Source organism: Apis mellifera, linkage group LG1, assembly GCF_003254395.2.
Source record: "Apis mellifera strain DH4 linkage group LG1, Amel_HAv3.1, whole genome shotgun sequence".
Lineage (NCBI taxonomy): Eukaryota > Metazoa > Arthropoda > Insecta > Hymenoptera > Apidae > Apis > Apis mellifera.
Genome location: NC_037638.1, coordinates 12,696,174 through 12,720,001, shown reverse-complemented (window position 1 = coordinate 12,720,001; position 23,828 = coordinate 12,696,174). Strand labels below are relative to the sequence as shown.

General features: G+C 30.1%; 1 protein-coding gene and 1 long non-coding RNA gene across 5 annotated transcripts in view; one reads left to right on the top strand and one right to left on the bottom strand.

The window, feature by feature from the left end:
• Positions 1–23,828, bottom strand: part of LOC410718 (puratrophin-1) — a 401,681-nt gene that overhangs the window by 307,096 nt on the left and 70,757 nt on the right. For all 4 annotated transcript variants that reach the window (XM_026445379.1, XM_016913622.2, XM_026445373.1 and 1 more), the window contains exon 3: positions 15,039–15,239. In XM_026445379.1, the coding sequence (XP_026301164.1) occupies positions 15,039–15,239 (201 nt within the window). The remainder of the gene's footprint in view (positions 1–15,038; positions 15,240–23,828) is intronic.
• On the top strand, positions 6,756–23,628 carry LOC113219261. Its single transcript, XR_003306138.1, has 2 exons — positions 6,756–6,819; positions 23,565–23,628. It is a non-coding gene; the product is annotated as an uncharacterized LOC113219261 (long non-coding RNA).

The window sequence follows — 23,828 nt, the reverse complement described above, 5'->3', positions numbered from 1 at the left end:
TTCCACTCCACCAACTTTTTCCCAACCAATTTCAAATCGTTCGCGAGAAGAAAATAACAAAAAAAGAAGAAGTAGTCATTCATTCGGTTAAATACGTGTAATATAGAGAGCAGCCAAGAGATTCCGACTCGCGATGCCGGCACGAAACAGTTGTTCCCGAACGTCGCGCGGCGAGCCGCTTATTACAAGCCGTGTAATAGGCTTCCGCGCGCGACTCGAGGCTTCCCTCGCGCGAGATAACGAGCGTGCAGGAATGGACCGCGAGCGGATTAACAGTACCGACTGTCGGTACGCGATCCGATTAAACTGCGCATAATAAATCGCCAAGGGTGCGATCATTCAATTAATAGCGGGCAACGAGGCAGCATGGAAAGTCGCTCGTGGCAACGCCTTCGCTTTTAAATATCGCACCTACGTAAGCTGCCGCGTTCGCGCCTGATAAGAAACTGCGATCTCTCTCTCTCTCTCTCTCTCTACTTCTTATTATTCTCCATACTGGGTGATCTCGAATTGTATCGATAAAATTTTTATCTTATTTTTTTTATTACACGTATCATCTAAATTTATCTGAAATTTTTTTTGCTTTCAGAAAGCACGATGAATGGATGTTTAAATTATTTTTTTCATCAAGTTTTGTTCTACGAATTTGCATAATGAAGAGTAGGACGTGATTATGGTAATAAAATGTACAATTTTTATTTTACATGATTAATCTACGTGATTAATGATGAAGAAGATGTTTAAGGATCTTTGCGTTGGATAAATCGCTCGGTACATCTCATTTGTCCAGGTTTTTATTAAAACGTTGTTTCATTAGTGGCAAAGTGAAATGCAACAGATTCACAGTGGTTGAATCATAACAGTAATTATAATGAGGATCCGCCGTTCTGGTGGCTAACGATCAGAGATTCCACCGGGTTTAATGGCAATGCCGTAAATTCCAGCGCGTGTAACGCGAGCGCGTAGACTAAAGCTTCCTCAGCGTTTAATAAGATGGTGGACGCGAGAATGCGCTGCTCCAAGCGCGTTCGAAACTCTTATCGTCGACTTTCAAATTTTACTCCTTTTACTTTCAACCTGCAACTTATTTCATCCTTATAGAAATGTTCAAGATTTTTAATTTTAATAAAAGTTTCTTGTTCCAATATAGAAATGGACAACGAGAGAAAATTATGTAACGTAACTTTTAACAATTATAAGATGATTCAGAGAATGAAACATCGCTCTACTTGTTAAATTGTTCAGAAGAGAGAAAAATTTCTACAATTATAATCGCTCGAGTATTACACCGATCCTCCATTTCTTGTACGGATAATTGCATCTTGTATCCTCGGGGGAGATCGTTTTAAAATTTCACAAATTCGAGGCTGAGAACGCGCACGTAAGCGCAAAGGAGAGGAAAGAGCGGCCCCTCGGGAGAGGATGTTTCGCGGCGTGAAAGCGATGCCATTCCGTTCGGAAGAAATAGATCGAGGAAACGGATCAACTCGTTAACGAATCCCGTCCGGCCTGTGATTGCTTTCTCGTTTTGCTACCGTTTGACTCCGCGATTTACCACTTTCTCCGATTTTGGCGTCGACACGATTTAAAAAAAACTTTTATTTTAACGTTAAAATAAATAATACGAATGTAATTTTAATATAAGAAGAATTTTGATTTAAAGATATTTGTGTAATATGATATAACGTAAAGTTTTCAGAGATTTTGCTCAGATACGAAATGATAAAAAGAAATCGTGATTTTTAGGTTATGTCATTGTTGCACGAACGTGTAATATCTGCCGATTGTTCCAAAGCCTAGCTTTTCAAAGTTATATTTCACCCGCTGAATGATGATAATAACAAATAATAATACGTGGACACAACTTGAAATTTATTACAATTTTTATTATGCGTGGAAATTGAACAATTGTTTTCAACGATTGTCATATATAAAAAAATTCTTTCCTTAACGATCCACGAATCTAAATAAAATAACTATTGATATCCCTGTAATATTATAATTTATAACAAAATTAACAGACTCGATTATTTAATGTAATTAATTCATTTCGTTTGTATATCGCATTTTTAAAAATTAAAAAATATTAAAAATTCAAATTAATTTTTTATACTAATCATATAAATCATAAATAAACAAATATGAATAATATGCATAATAATTAATTTTTTAATTCAATTTTTTTTAAATTTAAGTAAAACTCAAATAAAACTCAAATAAAATTCAAAAAAAAAAATCAAATAAAACTCAAAACATTATAATCGTTTCTCCCATTCCTGTCTCTCGTCCAAACGAACATAATATAATATAAATCAGCTTTTAAACAGATCTTCGCGAGTTTTTTTTAGGATTGTATCGAGGATAGAAACTTGGCTGGGCCGAGGCAGAAGAATGGTCTCCAAGGTGAAAGGCTGAGGAAGTTGAGCTCCAATTAAATTGTACCTCCTTTAAGAAGGCCGCTGCCGTTACGGATAATCCGCGTGCCGGTTGTTCAAGGCAGGCCGCGAGCGGAGGAGGAACGAGCTTATGAAGCAGCGCCAGTTTTTGCCTCCCCTCCCCTCCCCTTTCTCCACGTTATAGGACTAATTTATTAACTATCCGGCTCGAGCATCGCGGAACTGTTCGCCCAATGGCGGCATTCGTTCGGCCTTCGCGCAAGAAATGGCGCGCAATCTTCCTTCCAATCTTCGTGAAACGCCAGTCCCCCATTTGATTCGCCCGGTTTCATCGCGCCACTTTCTTGCCCGAGTCTAAGAATCGTCCCAGGGGTTTCAAAAGCTGATTTCACGGTGATTTCATGGGGGATTTTAATCGATCGAGCGGTGTACGCATATGGAAGTGATGTTGAGTTATAGCATCGGAGCCAATGACGCTCGAGGAACTCGAGGAATTCTGGTTGGTGGTCTTGAATGGTTTGGTGTAATGAGATATTTCCTTTTTGCGCAAGGAAAGTTTCGAACGTCCGGGGAATCGATTCCTTTTAGGAATCGAGAGAGGATCGATGAGAAAATTTTTGAAATCTTATTTCTAATAGTTGTTAATTATCTTAATTGACGTTATTCGATATACAGGATTAAGCAACTTTCGTTATTTGATACTTTAAAACTTTTTTTCAAATAGTCACTAGTTCCTTTTAAATCTTTCGAGTAATAAAAGCTATAATAGCTTTAGAAATATTCTATTACATTTTTTCCCTTAGTTTTTAATTATAACAAAATAATGGAATTTAAGGGTAATCAAATATCTTGCAAATAAGAGGAAGGCAGATTTATTTTTAATTTTTAAAAACAAGTCGAGCCTAGTTTTCTATTACACGTTTAAATTATTAGCCCATCGAAGAAAATCGTAAATCCAAGGAAGAATGAAGCGAAGCAATCGGAAACAAGCGCATCTTCCGCAACCCAGTCCCATACGATGACAAGCCCAAGTATCTTATCTACCATCTACCATCTAATCTAGGGAGGGAAACTTGTGCGTAGTTAAGCGTTTCACGTTGGCAACGACTGTCTACGCTTGTTACTAGTCATCCCCCCCCCCCACCACGTATTCAACCGGCTATTAGAAATTGGTCGCAGTTTTTGCGCGCAAATTCAACCGCTTTAACCGTACGCACGATCGCTTACGTAAATAATAAAACAAAATCCTCCATCAGACGTGTTTTCTCGCTTTCCTATTCATTATGTAAAAGCGCGGCACGTTCGGAAAATAACGCTTGGTTCATTTATCTTCGACCTCTCCTCTGTACCCGATTCTTCTTTCGCTAGCACGGATGCGGGAAAAGACTTTCTCGGATCCAAGAGATTGAATCTTCCACGAACAATGAGTCGCTGTGATATGCGTAAATGATGCCAGTTTAGATACCGCATTCGCAAAGAAGAGTAAAGGTAAGAGGCAGATATTGGTTTTCTTTCATAGTTGGAAACTGGTCGCTTGATAACGATTCGTCGAGTTAGGTTAGGAATGGAAAAATTAATGGGCTGTAATGTGGATTGTGATGGGGAATCATAATGTTTATCGTGGTATTTCGTTAGTAGAAATGTTTAAAAGTTGAATAATAATCGATTGAAATGATTTGGAAATAATACATTATGTATTTTATATACAATTGCATTAATTATATGGAATTTTATTCTTATCGTTACAGTCGTTCAAATCGATACACTTGTATAAAATAAGTGGATTATATTATAATATTTATATATTCATATATAAATTTTAGTAATCTTGAACGTGCATTTCTCTTAGGAATAAAACATTCTTTTATCCATCTTGTTTAAGACAAGTCTCTTCTTTTAAATATTAACAAAACATTTAAAAAGAAATATTGAAGAATATTTATTATGTAAATTTAAAATGCAATAATGGAACGTTATTATGTACTTGTAATAAGTGGAATATCTGTAAAGTATTGATTTTTTCATACATTTAATATGTACATAATATGTATGTTAGAATGCATTAGTGAAGCTTGTTTAAATATTTGTAAGTATACTTTATAATTAAGTACACTTGAAAAAAGTAGAATGTTCATATTTGTTTCACATTTTTATTGTACGTATATCACTTAATATGTAAACGTTAGAATAGAATAATAGAACATTTGAATATTTATAAGTATATTTACAAGTAAATGTAAAATGAAATATTTTTAAAGTATTGATTTTTTTTCATATATATATTTTCACTGTACTATTATACATTAATCTTCTATCCCTTTAATTTTTCAAATGTCAAATTTTTTTCAATTGAAGATTTGATTGAAACTTATTCTTAAATATCTCTCAATAATATAATACTTTATTTATTCCAAGATCGTTATATATTATTCCAGAAAGAATTATTCAAATTTTTCCATATATTTCCTAAACATATATCCAAGATAATCTTTCTGTTATTTTCTGTTTAACGATAAACTTTTCATTCTATATTATCATAAGATATTCAAGGAAATTTCAAAGAAATATTATCCAAACTTTTTTTACACGACACATTTTCAATCCAAAACAATCTTCAATCAAATATCTTCCATTTAATAAATTTCATCCATTCAAAGATTATTTCATAGATTCTATATATTTCAAAGAAAGTTATATCAAGTTTCTCTTATGTAGCACATTTCAATCCAACTAACACTTTCAATCCAAAACAATTTGAAATATTTCCCATAACACACTTGATCTATTTCACAACCATTATCACAAAATGTTCCAAGGAAACATTATTCAAGCTTATCTTAAACTGCACATTTCCTAACCTCATTTTCAATCTAAAACAAATATCTTCCATTTGACAAGTTTCACCTATTTTAAGGTTATTTCATAGTTATTACCATAAAATTCTGAACATTCCAAAGAAACAGTTATCCAAGCTTCTCTCATACAGTACATTTTCCAAGTACCATCGAGGAAGCATCCATAAGGAACAACAAAACGGTAACCGTCTCGAAAGCGAGGACGCCTCGTCTCATTGTCTCTCGCATAGAGGTCGGTCCTCGTTTGATAGCCAGCAAGTAGGTAGCTAGGTAACCAGTCGTGTAAATAACCGATTGGTCGCGGGTTAAGTATCTGGTAATAGCGGATACTGTCTCCGTGGTATCGATATATCATCCGATCGAGCTTCGGGAGCATATTATCGATTTCTTTTCCTTGAAATCTCCCATTAATAACATAAGGCGCGAATCGCATGTGCGTCCATTCTTTTGAAACGTTTGAAAATTCCACGATATAAAGTTCCCCACGACAAATGATCGTACTCGATAAAAAGATTTCTCTTTGGCGGAATTTTAATAGGTTTCGCTCGATGATATTTTCTCCCTATATGAAACCATATTGGGATATTTATAATATATTATATTATAATATAAATATTCGTGAGATTTTTTTTTTCTTTGAATAATGATCAAGTAATACACCGAAGATAAAGTTTTAATTATTTTATTTAGTTGTTAAAATTATTATTATTGTAAAAAAATATTGAAAAATTTATCTCAAAATTAGCAATATTTAATTATCAAGCACTTTTTTTATTATACCTTCGAAAATCTTTACCATCCGTATCACGATATATCGATGTCAGAGGATCGCGGAAATAGCCTTAATTTAATCGAGCGCAAATAATAAAATCGCGTTGGGTGGCTCTCCTCGATCGAGACGATCGGAAGAAACTGACTGATCGCAACGCGTGGGTCGATGTTTCTGCTCCCGGCATAGATCTTCTAGATTCAATAATGAAGATATAGTCCTACATATACAGGGTGTTTCAAAATTCAAAAAAAAGATTCTATCTAATATAATACAAAAATCAAAAGTAAAAAAAATTATTCTCTCTACGAATAATTAAATTTCTAATTTTATCCTTGACCTTTGTTTTATTTGAGGGATAAATTCTAGAAATTAAAATGGATAAAAAAGAATCTATTTTATCCAATGAAACGTTAATTAAAAATGCTTTCAGTTGTTTGAAAAATAATCCCTTAAATTTCCTATAATCTATAATTCATCCAAACACCCTGTACACACGTGGTGGTTTACAGGAGGAATCTGGAAGCTGGCTATCGCAGTTCCAAGACGAGGCACACAGCCTTCAATCATTGTCAATCAGTTCGGACGAGGCACCGTTACAGTGTCTTCGATGCTCTCATCACTATCTGGCTACACCTTCTGCTATTCTTCCTCCGCTATACGGTTCCACCGGCTTTGTCATCATCCACGCACCCTTCGCCTATGTGTGTGGTCATCTACGTGAGGTCCTGGCCACCTGGCATCACAGTCTCTTGATCAAACGACCTACCTGAGGAGTTCGTTGATAGTGGATAGTTTGGTAATTCGAAAGATCTCGTCTTGTTTTTTTTATTTATTTGAATCTCGAAGAAGATTACAAATGAATTATTTAAAACAATGATATGGATGATTATTAAGTCGTTCGTATTTCAAATATAAAATCTATATATATATATGCAATTTTAAAGAGTAATATTTTTAGTTATAATATATTTAAATTTTGAAATTTCTCTTTTTTTTTACTATGATATATTAAATCAATTAATCAATTGATTAGACTGTTTACAAATTCTAAAAATCGAAATATATCAGGTTTTCTAAATTACGATTTTTATAAAAAGAGAAAAAACTCGAAGAATGAAGGATAACGATACAACGAACAAATTGTGACGAGGACGTGGATGACTTTTTACAAGTGCTGCTGCACTTGTTTTAATTGGTTTCTTTTTCTCCTCGATCAACTTGCCTCGTCGCTTATATCACGATTTGTTCGCTATGCTCTTACCCTTAAAGCGCTTTCACATTATCCGGTTTTCGTTATCTGATCGAAACTGAATCAATTATCGATCGAATTAAATCTTCGTTTTTCGTATTGTTGCGTATAATTGAACGCATCAAAAATATACAATAATTCATTAATTTTCGATTAATCGGGTAAGGAAAAATAATTATAAATTAAAGAAAAAGTAAAGAAATCTTGGATTCTGAAAAAAATGGAATAATAAGATCCGAACCATCTGATCGCAATCCAAGTGGAAATGCGATCAACACTCGGCTCGATATTCGAAGGGCAGGAATTCGCGTGGGCGGATCGAGCTCGCGCAGATAAACGCGCATAATCCCGCACAGGTGTAAGGGAAAGCATGGGATATTTATTTCTGCTCGTATCTCGCAACATCGAGACGCTTATCGAAGTTACTTGGAAGAAAGGAAGGACGAATCATCTCATTCTTCTTCATCTTCGATGTATTATTCTTTTTTAGCGATCTACTTTATCATAACAGCATCGAGAAACAGATTTTTTATTCCAAGATAATGCTTTCCTTTTATAATTAAATATTTTGGTGTGATTTTTTAGTCTTACGAATTTTGAACATTTCGAATTCGATCGTGTTATGTAAAATATTTTATACATTTAACTTATTAATTATTTATAATAGAAATCGAAAATTGGCATGTGTAAAAAATTTTTATCGAAATAAAATTGTCTTCGAACGAGTTGAAGTTATTGATAAAAAGAAAAACGTTTCTCTCCACTTCCTCCAATTTCTCGAAACGAAAATCCCTAGGCCCGGTTACTAGACACTAGAAGACCACGAGAGGATATTTACGATCGTGTTTCTGAACGCCTAGGGCGAGTCCCTAGACCCGTTCGTTGGGCGTCCTTTTCCGTATACGGAACGACTCGTTACTTGGCGAGAAATTATTGCTATTACGGTCGAGCCACACACGCGTAACCTTGTCGTTATCGGCCCCATTTGATACAGTACGAAGGTTAAGGGCCGTCCAAATTAAGTATTTAAAATATATTTGAACCGGGGTGAAAAAGGAACTAGCTAGAGATATCGGAAAATTTACATTTCGACGTAAGATGAATTTATTTTTATGATGAATTAGATTTGAAATATTTTAAATTCTAACCTTAAAATTCTGAAATGTAAAACAATCTTTGTAATCTTTATTTTTAACTGTATTTATATTTATTCTTATTATACTTATTTGGAATAAAAATAAAATCTTTTATATTTTAGATAAACAATTAATAATCGATCTAAATTCTAACGATCTAAATTCGATATTCTAAATTTTAACTTTAAAATTCTGAAATGTAAAACAATCTTTGTAATCTTTATTTTTAACTGTATTTATATTCATTCTATTACACTTATTTGGAATAAAAATAAAATCTTTTATATTTTAGATAAACAATTAATAATCGATCTTTTTAATCACTTCAATTAATGAAACACTGAATTGAAGAACGAGTTGAAAAAGATACAAGGAAAAATTAGACAAAACAAAATCAAGAAGATCATATTATCAATACAATATATATCACAAAGTTTATTTTAAAATAAAGAAATCTATGTTTTACATGATCCATATAGATTCTTTCGAAAGAGAAGAGAAAAAAGAGAGATAGAAAATTGGTTTAATTGGATACGAGCATCTCCGTCGAATTACTCGCAGATAATTCATTCGACGACCTTTCCTAGCCGATCGTTTAACGAACGATAATTCCCGTTTCATCCCGCGTGCAGCGAGTTATTGATCGAAAGGATGCTGGCAAATTGCGTTGATATATCGCTTTTCTTCCCCGTCGGATCACAGAGATTCCTGTTTGCGCTCGGATAATTCTCGTGGGGAGAGTTATTGGCGGGGTTGCGAGAAGTATTATATAGATTTCTGGATATCGTGAAGAAGAATGGTTGGGAAAGGGTAGGAAATATGACGGATAAGACGAAGTCGTGAATCGTTCGTAGCAAGAGGATAGAAAATTAATATTCCTTTCTCTCCGTTCTAAAAATAAAAAAATACAATTTAATTACAATTAAATTTTCTTTATCAGATATATATTTTACAATTCCGTTTTAAATATCCGTTTAATTCGATTTAAGCGAGCCTTTGACCCCGCTCGAGTCTTAAAAGGCGAATTTAATCGCGACGAAAAGACGAAATCTAGCTGGAGGAATCCGCGGACAAATTTCCAGATCGACAGCGATTATACCGGATGTGATCGCTGGCCGGACAAAGGCCTTAGCTCGCCTATATTAGGTAGAACGCCTCTTAGGTTAGCCTCTCTTGGCTGCCTACTTTCAGAAATTCTGCGCTAACGAGCGTGCAACAGGCACAGCGCTCCGCTTTCCACCGTATGGGACACATCGCTGCCCCATATCTGCCAAATTGTCGTGAGCCACCGCGTCCTTTTCTTTATTGCTCCTCTCTTTGCAATTTATCGAGCGCCGCTCTATTGTGCAGTAGTTTCCATCCCGCTTAAGTTACGTTAGCGTTAATCTTTGAAATTTTCTCTCATAAGTTATCATAAGTTATTGGATTTTTTGAATTCTATATTTTCTACTCGTGTACATGGTAATTTTGTAAATTGTTTTTCCAAGTTTCAACATTTGTTTGTTTCTGTCCACAGAAATTTTTGTAAGTTGTTTTTCCAAGTTTCCAAATTTGTCTCAATCCTCTACTCATTTTGTACATGATAATTTTGTAAATTGTTTTCCCAAGTTTCAACATTTGTTTGTTTTTATCCACAGAAATTTTTGTAAATTGTTTTTCCAAGTTTCAACATTTGTTTGTTTCTCTCCACAAAAATTTTTGTAAATTGTTTTTCCAAGTTTCCAAATTTGTCTCAATTCTCTATTCATTTTGTACATGATAATTTTGTAAATTGTTTTTCCAAGTTTCAAAATTTGTTTGTTTCTGTCCTCTACTCATCCTATACATGATAATTTTATAAATTGTTTTTCCAAGTTTCAAAATTTGTTATCTCGATCCTCTACTCATCCTGTACATGATAATTTTGTAAATTGTTTTTCCAAGTTTCAAAATTTGTTGTCTCCATCCTTTACATGATAATCATCCTGTAAATTGTTTTTCCAAGTTTCAAAATTTGTTTGTTTCTCTCCACAGAAATTTTTGTAAATTGTTTTTCCAAGTTTCAACATTTGTTTGTTTCTGTCCACAGAAATTTTTGTAAATTGTTTTTCCAAGTTTCAAAATTTGTTGTCTCCATCCTTTACATGATAATCATCCTGTAAATTGTTTTTCCAAGTTTCAAAATTTGTTGTCTCCATTCTTTACATGATAATCATCCTATAAATTGTTTTTCCAAGTTTCAAAATTTGTTTGTTTCTGTCCACAGAAATTTTTGTAAATTGTTTTTCCAAGTTTCAAAATTTGTTGTCTCTATCCTTTACATGATAATCATCCTATAAATTGTTTTTCCAAGTTTCAACATTTATTTATTTCTGTCTACAAAAATTTTTGTAAATTGTTTTTCCAAGTTTCAAAATTTATTTATTTCTGTCTAAAGAAATTTTTGTAAATTGTTTTTCTAAGTTTCAAAATTTATTTATTTCTGTTTACAAACATTTTTGTAAATTGTTTTTCCAAGTTTCAAAATTTGTTGTCTCGATCCTCTACTCATCTATATGATAATTTTGTTTAAATTTTTCATAAGTTTCAATATTTGTTTGTTTCTGTCTACAAAAATTTTGTAAATTGTTTTTCCAAGTTTCAAAATTTATTTATTTCTGTCTACAAAAATTTTTGTAAATTGTTTTTCCAAGTTTCAAAATTTGTTGTCTCGATTCTCTACTCATCTACATGATAATTTTGTAAATTTTTCCAAGTTTCAATATTTATTTGTTTCTATCCACAGAAATTTTTGTAAATTGTTTTTCCAAGTTTCAAAATTTATTTATTTCTGTCTAAAGAAATTTTTGTAAATTGTTTTTCTAAGTTTCAAAATTTATTTATTTCTGTTTACAAACATTTTTGTAAATTGTTTTTCCAAGTTTCAAAATTTGTTGTCTCGATCCTTTACTCATCTATATGATAATTTTGTTTAAATTTTTCATAAGTTTCAATATTTGTTTGTTTCTGTCTACAAAAATTTTGTAAATTGTTTTTCCAAGTTTCAAAATTTGTTGTCTCGATCCTCTACTCATCTATATGATAATTTTGTTTAAATTTTTCATAAGTTTCAATATTTGTTTGTTTCTGTCTACAAAAATTTTGTAAATTGTTTTTCCAAGTTTCAAAATTTATTTATTTCTGTCTACAAAAATTTTTGTAAATTGTTTTTCCAAGTTTCAAAATTTGTTGTCTCGATTCTCTACTCATCTACATGATAATTTTGTAAATTTTTCCAAGTTTCAATATTTATTTGTTTCTATCCACAGAAATTTTTGTAAATTGTTTTGCCAAGTTTCAAAATTTGTTGTCTCGATCCTCTACTCATCCTGTACACGATAATTTTGTAAATTGTTTTTCCAAGTTTCAAAATTTAATATCCATTAATTGGATGATAAATTTTATACAATGAATTAATTAGTTTAATATAATAATTTTTATTATCGATTTTTACGATCAATTTATTCTTGTATCACCGATAATTAAGATTATTTGTGAGCACAAAATACAAACAAACTATCGTACTGATTGTACATCTTTTTATATAATAAGCTTTCGACAGAGATAGCAATTCATTTATCTTAATAATGAAAATCACGAAGATATGAAACGATATATTCATAAAATGTTATTAAAATTCTATAAATTTACAATAAATAATATCAAAAGAAATTTGTTAATGGATAACTGGTACACAACAATCAGAACCAATTACCGAGTCTTGGAAACTTTATTCATCACCTCGATCCTCCCCTCGTCAGGGATGAAAGCGGTGGCGAGATTAGGTTATTCCTTCACCCTCGAGTCGAGGTTTAATTAACGTTTAGTAGCACGATTTCGAGACCTCTGGCAACACCCTCTCGAAACACCTCGTGCGACTGGCGTGACCTGGTCCCCTCGACGTAAATGAATTAAGAGGACACGTGCCCTTTGACCCTCGAGATCGAAGACAGGCCGGTTACCCGCAACTACACAGGGATTATTAGGGGGATGATCGACAAGGGTCGCTTCTCTTCAAGACACGAAAATTCTTAGAGACAATTCTCTCGAGATTATCTTCTCGAAGCTTATCTCTATCCAAATTCTAATAAAAATGTTAAATTTTTAATCGAACGAGTAATTCACTTTTTATCGAAAAATTAAAGTTGTTAACAAATTTAAATTAAATTAATATCGTTAATTGCAAATCATCTAATGTTGGATATCGAAGTTTAAGATGGCTGAGTTCGATAAATTGAAATATTTCTATTCTATTCGGATAATTAAATTTTTCATGGAATCTTATCAATCTTATCAAATCAAAAATTAGAAGAAAATATAGCAAATATATTATTTTGGATAAAGAAATCCTCAATTTAACCCTTCAACTTTTCGTTTTAAAAATTTTGTTAAAAACAAAATTATTTTATTAATCGAATTAAAATGCTTTTTGAGGAAACAAAATTGTATTACATAGCAACTATATAAATCTACAATTAATAATAACAAATATACGTGGAATTCTTTTAACGAAAGGAAAACTTTGGAATTTCTGATTCTATACAACCTTTCAGTAATCAAGAAAATTAAAGAATTGAAGAAGTTTTTAATATTGATTCTAAAGACTCCAAAGAGTCTCATTCTCTATTCTTCGCAGAGATAAAGGAACAAAAAGAGGATTCGAAATATAAGCAATGTGTTCTTCGACGAATCCGAAAGAAAAAGACAATTTCCTCTTTTATCTACGCTTTCATCGGTCAATTAAATCGGTCATCGGTTATATAAATAGAAGCTCCTGTCATCCGGACGGCAAGATTTCCGTCGGATTTCGCAATTGGCCGCGAAACTGGATCCAGTCCAGCCATACTTGGACTCTCTCGTCAGCCACGAGACTGATTACTTTAATCGTTTCGCGGAACAATCCGAGCTCTCTCACCTTTCCTGCGACCAGATACAGATTCAAGGAAGAAACAACGTACGACTAAATCGATCCCCAAAATGTTAAATTTTTAATCGAATTAATAATTCACTTTTTATTGAGAAATTAAAGCTGTTAAGAAATTTATATTCGTTGTTAAACCGATTAAATTAAATTAATTACAAATCATCGTTATTCTAAATTAATAATTCACTTTTTATTGAAAAATTAAAAACAAATTTAAATTCATTGTTAAACCGATTAAATTAAATTAATTACAAATCATCGTTATTCTAAATTAATAATTCACTTTTTATTGAAAAATTAAAAACAAATTTAAATTCATTGTTAAACCGATTAAATTAAATTAATTATAAATCATCATTATTCTAAATTAATAATTCACTTTTTATTGAAAAATTAAAAATAAATTTAAATTCATTGTTAAATTAAATTAAATTAAATTAATATCGTTAATTACAAATCATCATTATTCATCATATATCAAATTTAAATTCATTGTTAAATCGATTAAATTAAATTAATATTGTTAATTACAAATCATCGTTATTCTAAATTAATAATTCACTTTTTATTGAAAAATTAAAATTGTTAACAAATTTAAATTCGTTGTTAAACCGATTAAATTAAATTAATTACAAATCATTAATATTCTAAATTAACAATTCACTTTTTATTGAAAAATTAAAGTTGTTAACAAATTTAAATTCATTATTAAATTAAATTAAATTAAATTAATATGGTTAATTACAAATCATTATTATTCAAAATTAATAATTCACTTTTTATTGAAAAATTAAAGTTGTTAACAAATTGTTAACAAATTTAAATTCATTGTTAAATCATTATTCTAAATTTAAAATAAAATCGGAATTTCAAAACTAAAACGTTTCAATTATCCAAATATTTATATCTTCCTTCTCCTGTTTCATTTGAAAAAATTGAAATTATGCCTCAAAATTTAAAATATAATATAGAATTTCAGAACTAAAACGCTCCAATTATCCAAATATTTACCTATATTTTCTTTTTCCTGTTTCATTTGAAGAAATTGAAATTATACCTCAAAATTTAAAATATAATCAGAATTTCAGAACTAAAACACTCCAATTATCCAAATATTTAATAATATATCTTCCTTCTCTTACTGTTTCATTTAAAAAAATTGAAATTGTGCCTCAAAATTTAAAATATAGAATTAGATATAGAATTATAGAATATATTATAATATAAAATTTCAGAACTAAAACACTCCAATTATATATTATATTAAATATAATAATATATATTAATATTATTATATTTAATAATATATCTTCCTTTTCTTACTGTTTCATTTAAAAAAATTGAAATTATGTCTCAAAATTTAAAATATAATTAGAATTTCAGAATTAAAACGCTTCAATTATCCAAATATTTACCTATATTTTCTTTCTCCTGTTTTATTTGAAAAAATTGAAATTATGCCTCAAAATTTAAAATATAATTTCAGAATTTCAGAACTAAAACGCTCCAATTATCCAAATATTTATATCTTCCTTCTCTTACTGTTTCGTTCAAAAAAATTCAAAGAAATTGAAATTATCAAAAACCTAAACTAGTTTCATTTCCAAAAAATTAATTAATTCAATCTAAAATGTATAAGAATCGTTGGACGTATCTGAAGGAGCATTATGCAAAAGTTATGCACTCACCATCTCGGAGGCGGCCGCCGACTTCACTTCCGCCAAAAGGGTCGCGGCCGGTGACAGATAAGTTTTGAGGAAGTTCTCCAAGTTGCCGTGATAAGCGCACACCAGGATGTCCCGGGCCTGCCTTATCAACAGATTGATAACACCATCGCCGTAAATCGGGCCGAGCAAGTTGCGGACCAACGACGCCACGTCCCCGCGACCCTGCAACACAGCGCTCCTTTCACGCGTCTGTTTAACCAGGGGAAACAGATTATTACGCGCGTGTGACATGGAAGCATCTTATCTGAATCGCGCGACGAGGGGGGAGAACAGAGGCGAAGGCGAACGAAATTAATTTCGAACCTTATTTTTCCACGAGTATATCAAAAGATTTATTCGTAACAGGTTAAAAAAGAATCACAATTTAGTAAACTATGTGTTAAAAATTTCGTCGAAATTGGTTGCTTTATACAAACATATAGTATAAAAATTTATTTTGAAAAGATTGAAATTGTGGATCAATAAACTTTGTCGTTTATTCTGGTAATTATTAGATTTAGTTGACGTTGGTTCTTCAGATGTTGCTTGTTTCTGCATCAATTTATATGCAATACAGTACAAAAATTTATTAGAAAAGATTAAAATTGTGAATCAATAAATTTTTTTCTGTCATAGTAATTATTAGATTTGCTTGACGTTGGTTCTTTACAGTATAAAAATTTATTAGAAAATGAAGATTAAAATTATGGATCTTTATGTGGATAAACTTTATCTATTATCATAATAATTATTAGATTTGACATTGGTTCTTCAAATGCCTGTTGCTTGTTTCTGCATCAATTTGAATGCAATACAGTATAAAAATTTATTAGAAAATGAAAATTAAAATTGTGGATCAATAAACTTTATCTATCATAGTAATTATTAGATTTGACATTGGTTCTTCAAATGCCTGTTGCTTGTTTCTGCATCAATTTGGATACAATACAATATAAAGATTTATTAGAAAAGATTAAAATTGTGGATCAATAAACTTTGTCGTTTATTCTGTCATAGTAATTATTAAATTTAGTTGACGTTGATTCTTCAGATGCCTGTTGCTTGTTTCTGCATCAATTTGTATGCAATACAGTACAAAAATTTATTAGAAAAGATTGAAATTGTGGATCAATAAATTTTTTTCTGTCATAGTAATTATTAGATTTGCTTGACGTTGGTTCTTTACAGTATAAAAATTTATTAGAAAATGAAGATTAAAATTATGGATCTTTATGTGGATAAACTTTATCTATTATCATAATAATTATTAGATTTGACATTGGTTCTTCAAATGCCTGTTGCTTGTTTCTGCATCAATTTGAATGCAATACAGTATAAAAATTTATTAGAAAATGAAAATTAAAATTGTGGATCAATAAACTTTATCTATCATAGTAATTATTAGATTTGACATTGGTTCTTCAAATGCCTGTTGCTTGTTTCTGCATCAATTTGGATACAATACAATATAAAGATTTATTAGAAAAGATTAAAATTGTGGATCAATAAACTTTGTCGTTTATTCTGTCATAGTAATTATTAAATTTAGTTGACGTTGATTCTTCAGATGCCTGTTGCTTGTTTCTGCATCAATTTGCATGCAATACAGTATAAAAATTTATTAGAAAAGATTAAAATTGTGGATCAATAAACTTTATCTATCATAGTAATTATTAGATTTGACATTGGTTCTTTAAATATCTGTTGCTTGTTTCTGCATCAATTTGTATGCAATACAGTATAAAAATTTATTAGAAAAGATTAAAATTGTGGATCAATAAACTTTGTCGTTTATTCTGTCATAGTAATTATTAAATTTAAAAATTTATTAGAAAAGATTAAAATCAATGTGGATCAATAAACTTTTTCTGTCATAGTAATTATTAAATTTGGTTGACGTTGGTTCTTCAGATGCTTGTTGCTTGTTTCTGCATCAATTTGCATGCAATACAATACAAAAATTTATTAGAAAAGATTGAAATTATGAATCAATAAACTTTGTTCTGTCGTTTATCACATGTTAAATTCAAAAGAAGAATTAAAAAAAGAAAAAGATATACAAAAGTAAGTGGAGAAATTAAAAAAAATACAACTGCGTTATAAATTGAATGAAGAAAAAATTGAATGATTAAATCGGTGTTAAATCTGTCACGATAAAAAAAAATTTGACGCGGATAACAAGTTTGGTAAGCGATAACCGTGCGACTCTTGCTGTTCGTACAGGAACACGAAATTAATTTCAGAAAACAATTGATAATTGAATATACAATCCCCATTACCGCTAATGAACGGTATAATGGCTGGCAAAGGTCGGGATAGTTGCATTGTTAATATTCAGCACTTATCACGGACGCAGCAGCACAATGCACGCGTTCTTATCTCCTTATTGTGGCCCCGTGATAAATGAACGAATACCAAGAGATTATTATTACTACCTGGTGGTTGGTGGTAGTGCGGGCAACCGCACAGGCCTAGAACTAGATTAATTCCGCCAGATAGCCGATAATTAATTACATTGTTGCCACTTGTACTTGAAACTTACTCAATATTTATTATTGAGAATACTCAAAATATGTCGTCAAATATTCTTAACAATTTTTCGGATAAAAATATTAATTGTTAATATTCGCGCTTTAAAATAGGAAAGAAATTTTTCAAATTTTTCAAAGTTCAGATTTTTTTTTAAAACTCTTCGTCAGAGTCTTGCGCAATTTAAATGAATTTTTAATACTAAATTAATTTAAATATATAAAAAAATTAGAATGTATTAATGTTTTATTAGAGATAAATATTATATGAATTTTTAATACTAAATTAATTTAAATATATAAAAAAATTAGAATGTATTAATGTTTTATTAGAGATAAATATTATATGAATTTTTAATACTAAATTAATTTAAATATATACAAAAATTAGAATGTATTAATGTTTTATTAGAGATAAATATTATATGAATTTTTAATACTAAATTAATTTAAATATATACAAAAATTAGAATGTATTAATGTTTTATTAGAGATAAATATTTAATTAGGTAAGATTCAGGAAGGATTACGTTTTTCTTTTTCTTATCATCTTTATATATCTTTATAATTGCTTTTGCATTAAAGTCTTCTTACATTAAAAATACCTTTGAACGCATGTTAGATTATTTTAACTTTTGTTTCTTTCCATAAATGTTATTCTCTATTTCAAAGAATCCATTTAAAATGTAAACACAATTTATAATTAAATTTACACTAATGATACTCTGATTAAACTTGGCATCTCTCTGAGCATACGATTAATTAGAAATTCAACAAGAAATGAATGATTAATTAATAGAGGATGTCGACAAATTTCAACCTCGTTTGATATATTTATTTTCTTTCAAGATTTCCGAAGATAAACGGTTAGAAATGCAGCGTGAATTCCTCGATTACGCAACATGAGTTGAGTTTCCGCGTTCCCAGAAGCGTTTTAACGTGAACTACGGTTCCGGAAAAGGGAAGCGCTCGACAAGGGACGACAACCGAGGTAACGGTCCCGAGTCCTCTTCCATATTGTTATGGAATCATGGCTTGCGCCATAAGAATCTGTTATCGACGTCGATCTCCCCCAACGGTGAGAACAAACAAGGGGGAATAAATTGAATTTTATGCCAGCACCCGTTCTGCACTTTCAATGAACTCTGGGAACTTGTTTTTTCGGAGGGGGAGGAGAAGATTAATTCGATGAGCATCGACGCCTTCTTCTTGTTTGTCTTCTCCAGCTTTACAGGGGATGCAAAGTGTATTGAAACTCGATACATTAAATTTGATTCGAATTTTTCTCTCCTTTCGTTCTTAATAAAATCTTACTAAAATATCCTCATACTTATATATATATATTTATAATACTTGGGATTTCAATGACGTGTATTATCAATGAGCGAGTTAGTTATTATATATACATACTTATAAATATATTTATAAGTATATTCATTATACTTCATTATACTTGGGATTTCAATGACGTGTATTATCAATAAGTTATCAATGAGTTATTTTCGTGTTTCGAATCTTTTAGAATTTTTCTTTCGTTTCGTTCTTAATAAAATCTTAATAAAATATTCTCATACTTATATATATATTAATAACTCTATATATATATATATATATATACTTATAAATTTATTTATAAGTATATTCATTATACTTCATTATACTTGGGATTTCAATGACGTGTATTATCAATTAAAATTATTTTCATCCTTCGAATTTTTATTCGTTTGTAATAGATACAATATATTATCAATTAAAATTATTTTAGATAAATGTATTATCAATTAAAATTATTTTCATCCTTCGAATCTTTATTCGTTTGTAATAGATATAATACAATATACTGTTAACAAAAATATATTATTCAAACGTAATTGTATAATTAACAAAAACGATTCGTTTTGATTTATCTCATAAACATCACTTTGATCAATTTGATTTCAAGATATACATTATATATTTTTCATTCTTTTATTAATTCAACTTTACAATTATTCCAAATACCAGGACTATAATTGTGAATACTTGTGAATAAACTCCTCCTTTCGAAAATCGATGAATCTTTTTGAACGAATGGTAAAAAAAAAGAAAATTCGATAAATCAAAGCATCATGCAAAGCATCCTTGTTCAAAGCATTCCTTCCCCTCTTCGTCCTTCGCCTCCACCGGTGCGAATCGAGGCGATCCAGTTCCTCGTCCTTTTTCACCGAGCAAGTCCGGACACACTTTTCGGTCGGTCGACTCGGGAAGGGAGGGGGAGGGGGAGGGGGAGGGGGATACTGTTGCTATCCGCTCGGGGATCGGAGCGGACAAGTGGCATGCGTCCACCCGGCGGCGATGTGGGTGCATTATATCGGCGCGCATCGTTACACCGGGCCGCATTAAACATTGTGGTTTAACGGCCGCTCGAGCGCTGTAACCATTATACACGTGCTCGATCGCCCACGTGTTTCCGCCCCCATCCGCCTCGAGACGAATCGAGTCTTTCCTCTCTCGAAAGAGAGAGACGCGCAAAGGAATGCGTAAAATTGGAACGTGTAATTAGAACGAAGATCGAGTATTAAGATAATATTTTTGAACAATTTTTTTAGGAATACATATTTATATATCAGTGGAATATTAATAAGCAAAATGTTTTTGCAATTTATAATTTAAATATATATGATTTTATATATAATTTATTAATTATTTATTAATATATATAATTTATATATATATGATTTTTAATTGCAATAAAGGAAAATTGGAACTTGAATATTAAATTGGAAGATAATATTTTTAAACAATTTTTTTATCATTAAAAAATATTTCTGATTTTGGATGGAATGATTTTTACAATTACAATTTACAATTTAAATATATATATATGATTTTTAATTGCAAATAAGGAAAATTGACGTAACTTGAATATTAAGTTGGAAGATAATATTTTTGAACAATTTTTTTATCATTAAAAAATATTTCTGATTTTGGGTGGAAATCTGTCTTTATTGTTAGATAAGATAGATATTAAGAATACTTATATATCAGTGGAATATTAATAAGTAAAAATGTTTTTACAATTTATAATTTAAATATAGTTTAAATATATGATTTTTAATTGCAAATAAGGAAAATTGGCATAACTTGAATATTAAGATGAAAAATAATATTTTTGAACAATGTAAGTAAAAATGTTTTTACAATTTATAATTTAAATATAATTTAAATATATGATTTTTAATTGCAAATAAGGAAAATTGACGTAACTTGAATATTAAGTTGGAAGATAATATTTTTAAACAATTTTTTTATCATTAAAAAATATTTCTGATTTTGGGTGGAATCTCTTTCTTCAAATTCCGTGTCTTTATTGTTATATAAGATAGATATTAGGAATATTTATATATCAGTGGAATATTAATATAATATAAGTACTATAATATATAGTATATATAATACTATAATATATAGTATAATATAAGTATGTTTATTAATATAAGTAAAATGTTTTTGCAATTTATAATTTAAATATATATATATATATATAATTTTTAATTGCAAATAAGGAAAATTGTAACTTGAATATTAAATTGGAAGATAATATTTTTGAACAATTTTTTTATCGTTAAAAAATATTTCTGATTTTGGGTGGAATTCCATGTTTTTATTGTTAGATAAGATAAATATTAGGAATACTTATATATCAATGGAATATTAATAAGTAAAATGTTTTTACAATTTATAATTTAAATATATATATATGATTTTTAATTGCAAATAAGGAAAATTGGCGTAACTTGAATATTAAGTTGGAAGATAATATTTTTGAACAATTTTTTTATCATTAAAAAATGTTTCTGATTTTGGATGGAATGGTTTTTACAATTACAATTTACAATTTAAATATATATATATATATATATGATTTTTAATTGCAAATAAGGAAAATTGGCGTAACTTGAATATTAAGTTGGAAGATAATATTTTTATCAAAAAATGTTTCTGATTTTAGGTGGAATTTTTACAATTACAATTTACAATTTAAATATATATATATATATATGATTTTTAATTGTAAATAAGAAAAATTGGGGAGTATTGAAAGAGTAGAGATTATTTGGAAATCAAGGAAGAATAAAATCCAGATGAAGATATATTATAGGATAAACTGTACTTCTTTTACGTGAATTATTACAACATCTTTGCAATTTTTCATCGACGAATAATCAAGTAAGAATTTTTAAATTCAATTCGAAAAACCTGTTACGTATTTGTGCTACTTGATCCAACGAAACGCGTATCGTGACATTTGAGATACTTTCGAAATACGAAACGTAACAATATAATAACTCATAGTTCGTTTCAAGAGAACCATTACAATCGTTTCCAAGTTGAAAATAACCGGGAACAAGGTAAATCAAATAAATTCCATTCTCTCTTGAAACAATAATCTAAACAAGATCAAACAGGCGGGGGGGAAAGAAATCTAAATCGCTAAGTTTACAATCTCTTAGAATCGTTAAAAGCTTATACGAATGACAGCCACTTCAATTTGTAATGTCCCCGATTACACGGTTCGAGCAACTGTTACCGACCTCATAAACGAGTAGTATAAATCAGCTATTGTCTCGCTGCTGGTGCTCGCCGAGTATCGATAATTTAAAGTCCAGACCACGGCCTCGGGTTATATATATATATATATATATATACACACACAGGAATATATTGGAATAACAGGGCTCGTCATCTGGATGGGTATCGTCACTGCCAATATTTGGGGAAATTTGTGGGGAAAGGGTAAGTCGAGGGGGCGCGTAAAAGGCTCGTTAAGGGAGGATTTTCACGGGGGACGCATAAATTAATCTTGGCCCGCCATCCCGTTTTAATCAGCCGCATATTATTCTCGTGTATTGTTTATTAATGCGTTTGCGTAGGGAGTAATTTATTTACCCTTCCCTGTGATTATATTCGAATTGTTCGGATCGACGTTTGTGAAACTGATTGTGAATATAATTCTTCGTATAATATTTATAATCGAACAAATGCTTCCTTTGAGAAATGTTGCCTTGATTTTCGAAAGGAGACATCGTCGTGTAAATTATTTTAATACAAATAATAAATACAATAATACAATAAAAACAAAGAAGAAAGATTCTCGAGTCAAAAAAGTGAATAACTAAAATCTCTTCCTTCCACCCTCAAAAAATATCGTTCGATTAATTAATCAACCCAAAAGTGAACGTTTCGATCGAAGATACTTCAAACGAATTTCCCTCGAAGCTGCGCGAAGGATCAACGAGAGCCATCATCGATCGAGCTCACTCGAATCCCCCCCCCCTGCCAGAGAATCCGTTCGTTACGATGAGGAGTGAGAAGAGGGGAGATGCGACCCTTGCCTTTTTCCATATACCGTCGAACGAACCGCGGAATTGAAATTGACCGAGGGCCGCTTGATTAGCCTCTTTGTTTAACCGGCCGCTTTGTCCGGCCAAGCTTTGTCCCGCCAATTTGCATTTGCAGTGAATTTCGCGAAAGGTGGGGTTTCCATTTGCTTCAACGAAATATATATTTGAAGTGATAAAAGGAAAAAGTATTCTATTCGATTAGGATAATTGTTAAGGAAATGATAGAAACTTTGCTTTTTTATTTATTATTATTATATATAATTATATAATATAATAATGTAATTGTAATTATTAATATATAATATTTGCTTTTTTATTTATTATTATTATTATTATTAATTTATTATATAATTTGTAATTATTAATATATAATTATATAATAAAATAATGTAATTGTAATTATTAATATATATTTGCAGTGAATTTCGCGAAAGGTGGAGTTTGCATTTGGTTTAACGAAATATGTATTTGAGATAATAAAAGGAAAAAGTATTCCATTCGATTAGGATAATTATTAAGGAAATGATGTCAAACTTTGCTTTTTTATTTATTATTATTATTATATATAATTTATAATTATTAATATATATTTGCAGTGAATTTCGCGAAAGGTGGAGTTTGCATTTGCTTCAACGAAATATATATTTGAGATGATAAAAGGAAAAAGTATTCCATTCGATTAGGATAATTATTAAGGAAATGATAGAAACTTTACTTTTTTACTTATTATTAATATTATATATAATTTATAATTATTAATATATAATAATATATAATTATATATAATTAATATATATTAATATATATAATAATGTAATTATAATTATTAATATATAATATTTGCTTTTTTATTTATTATT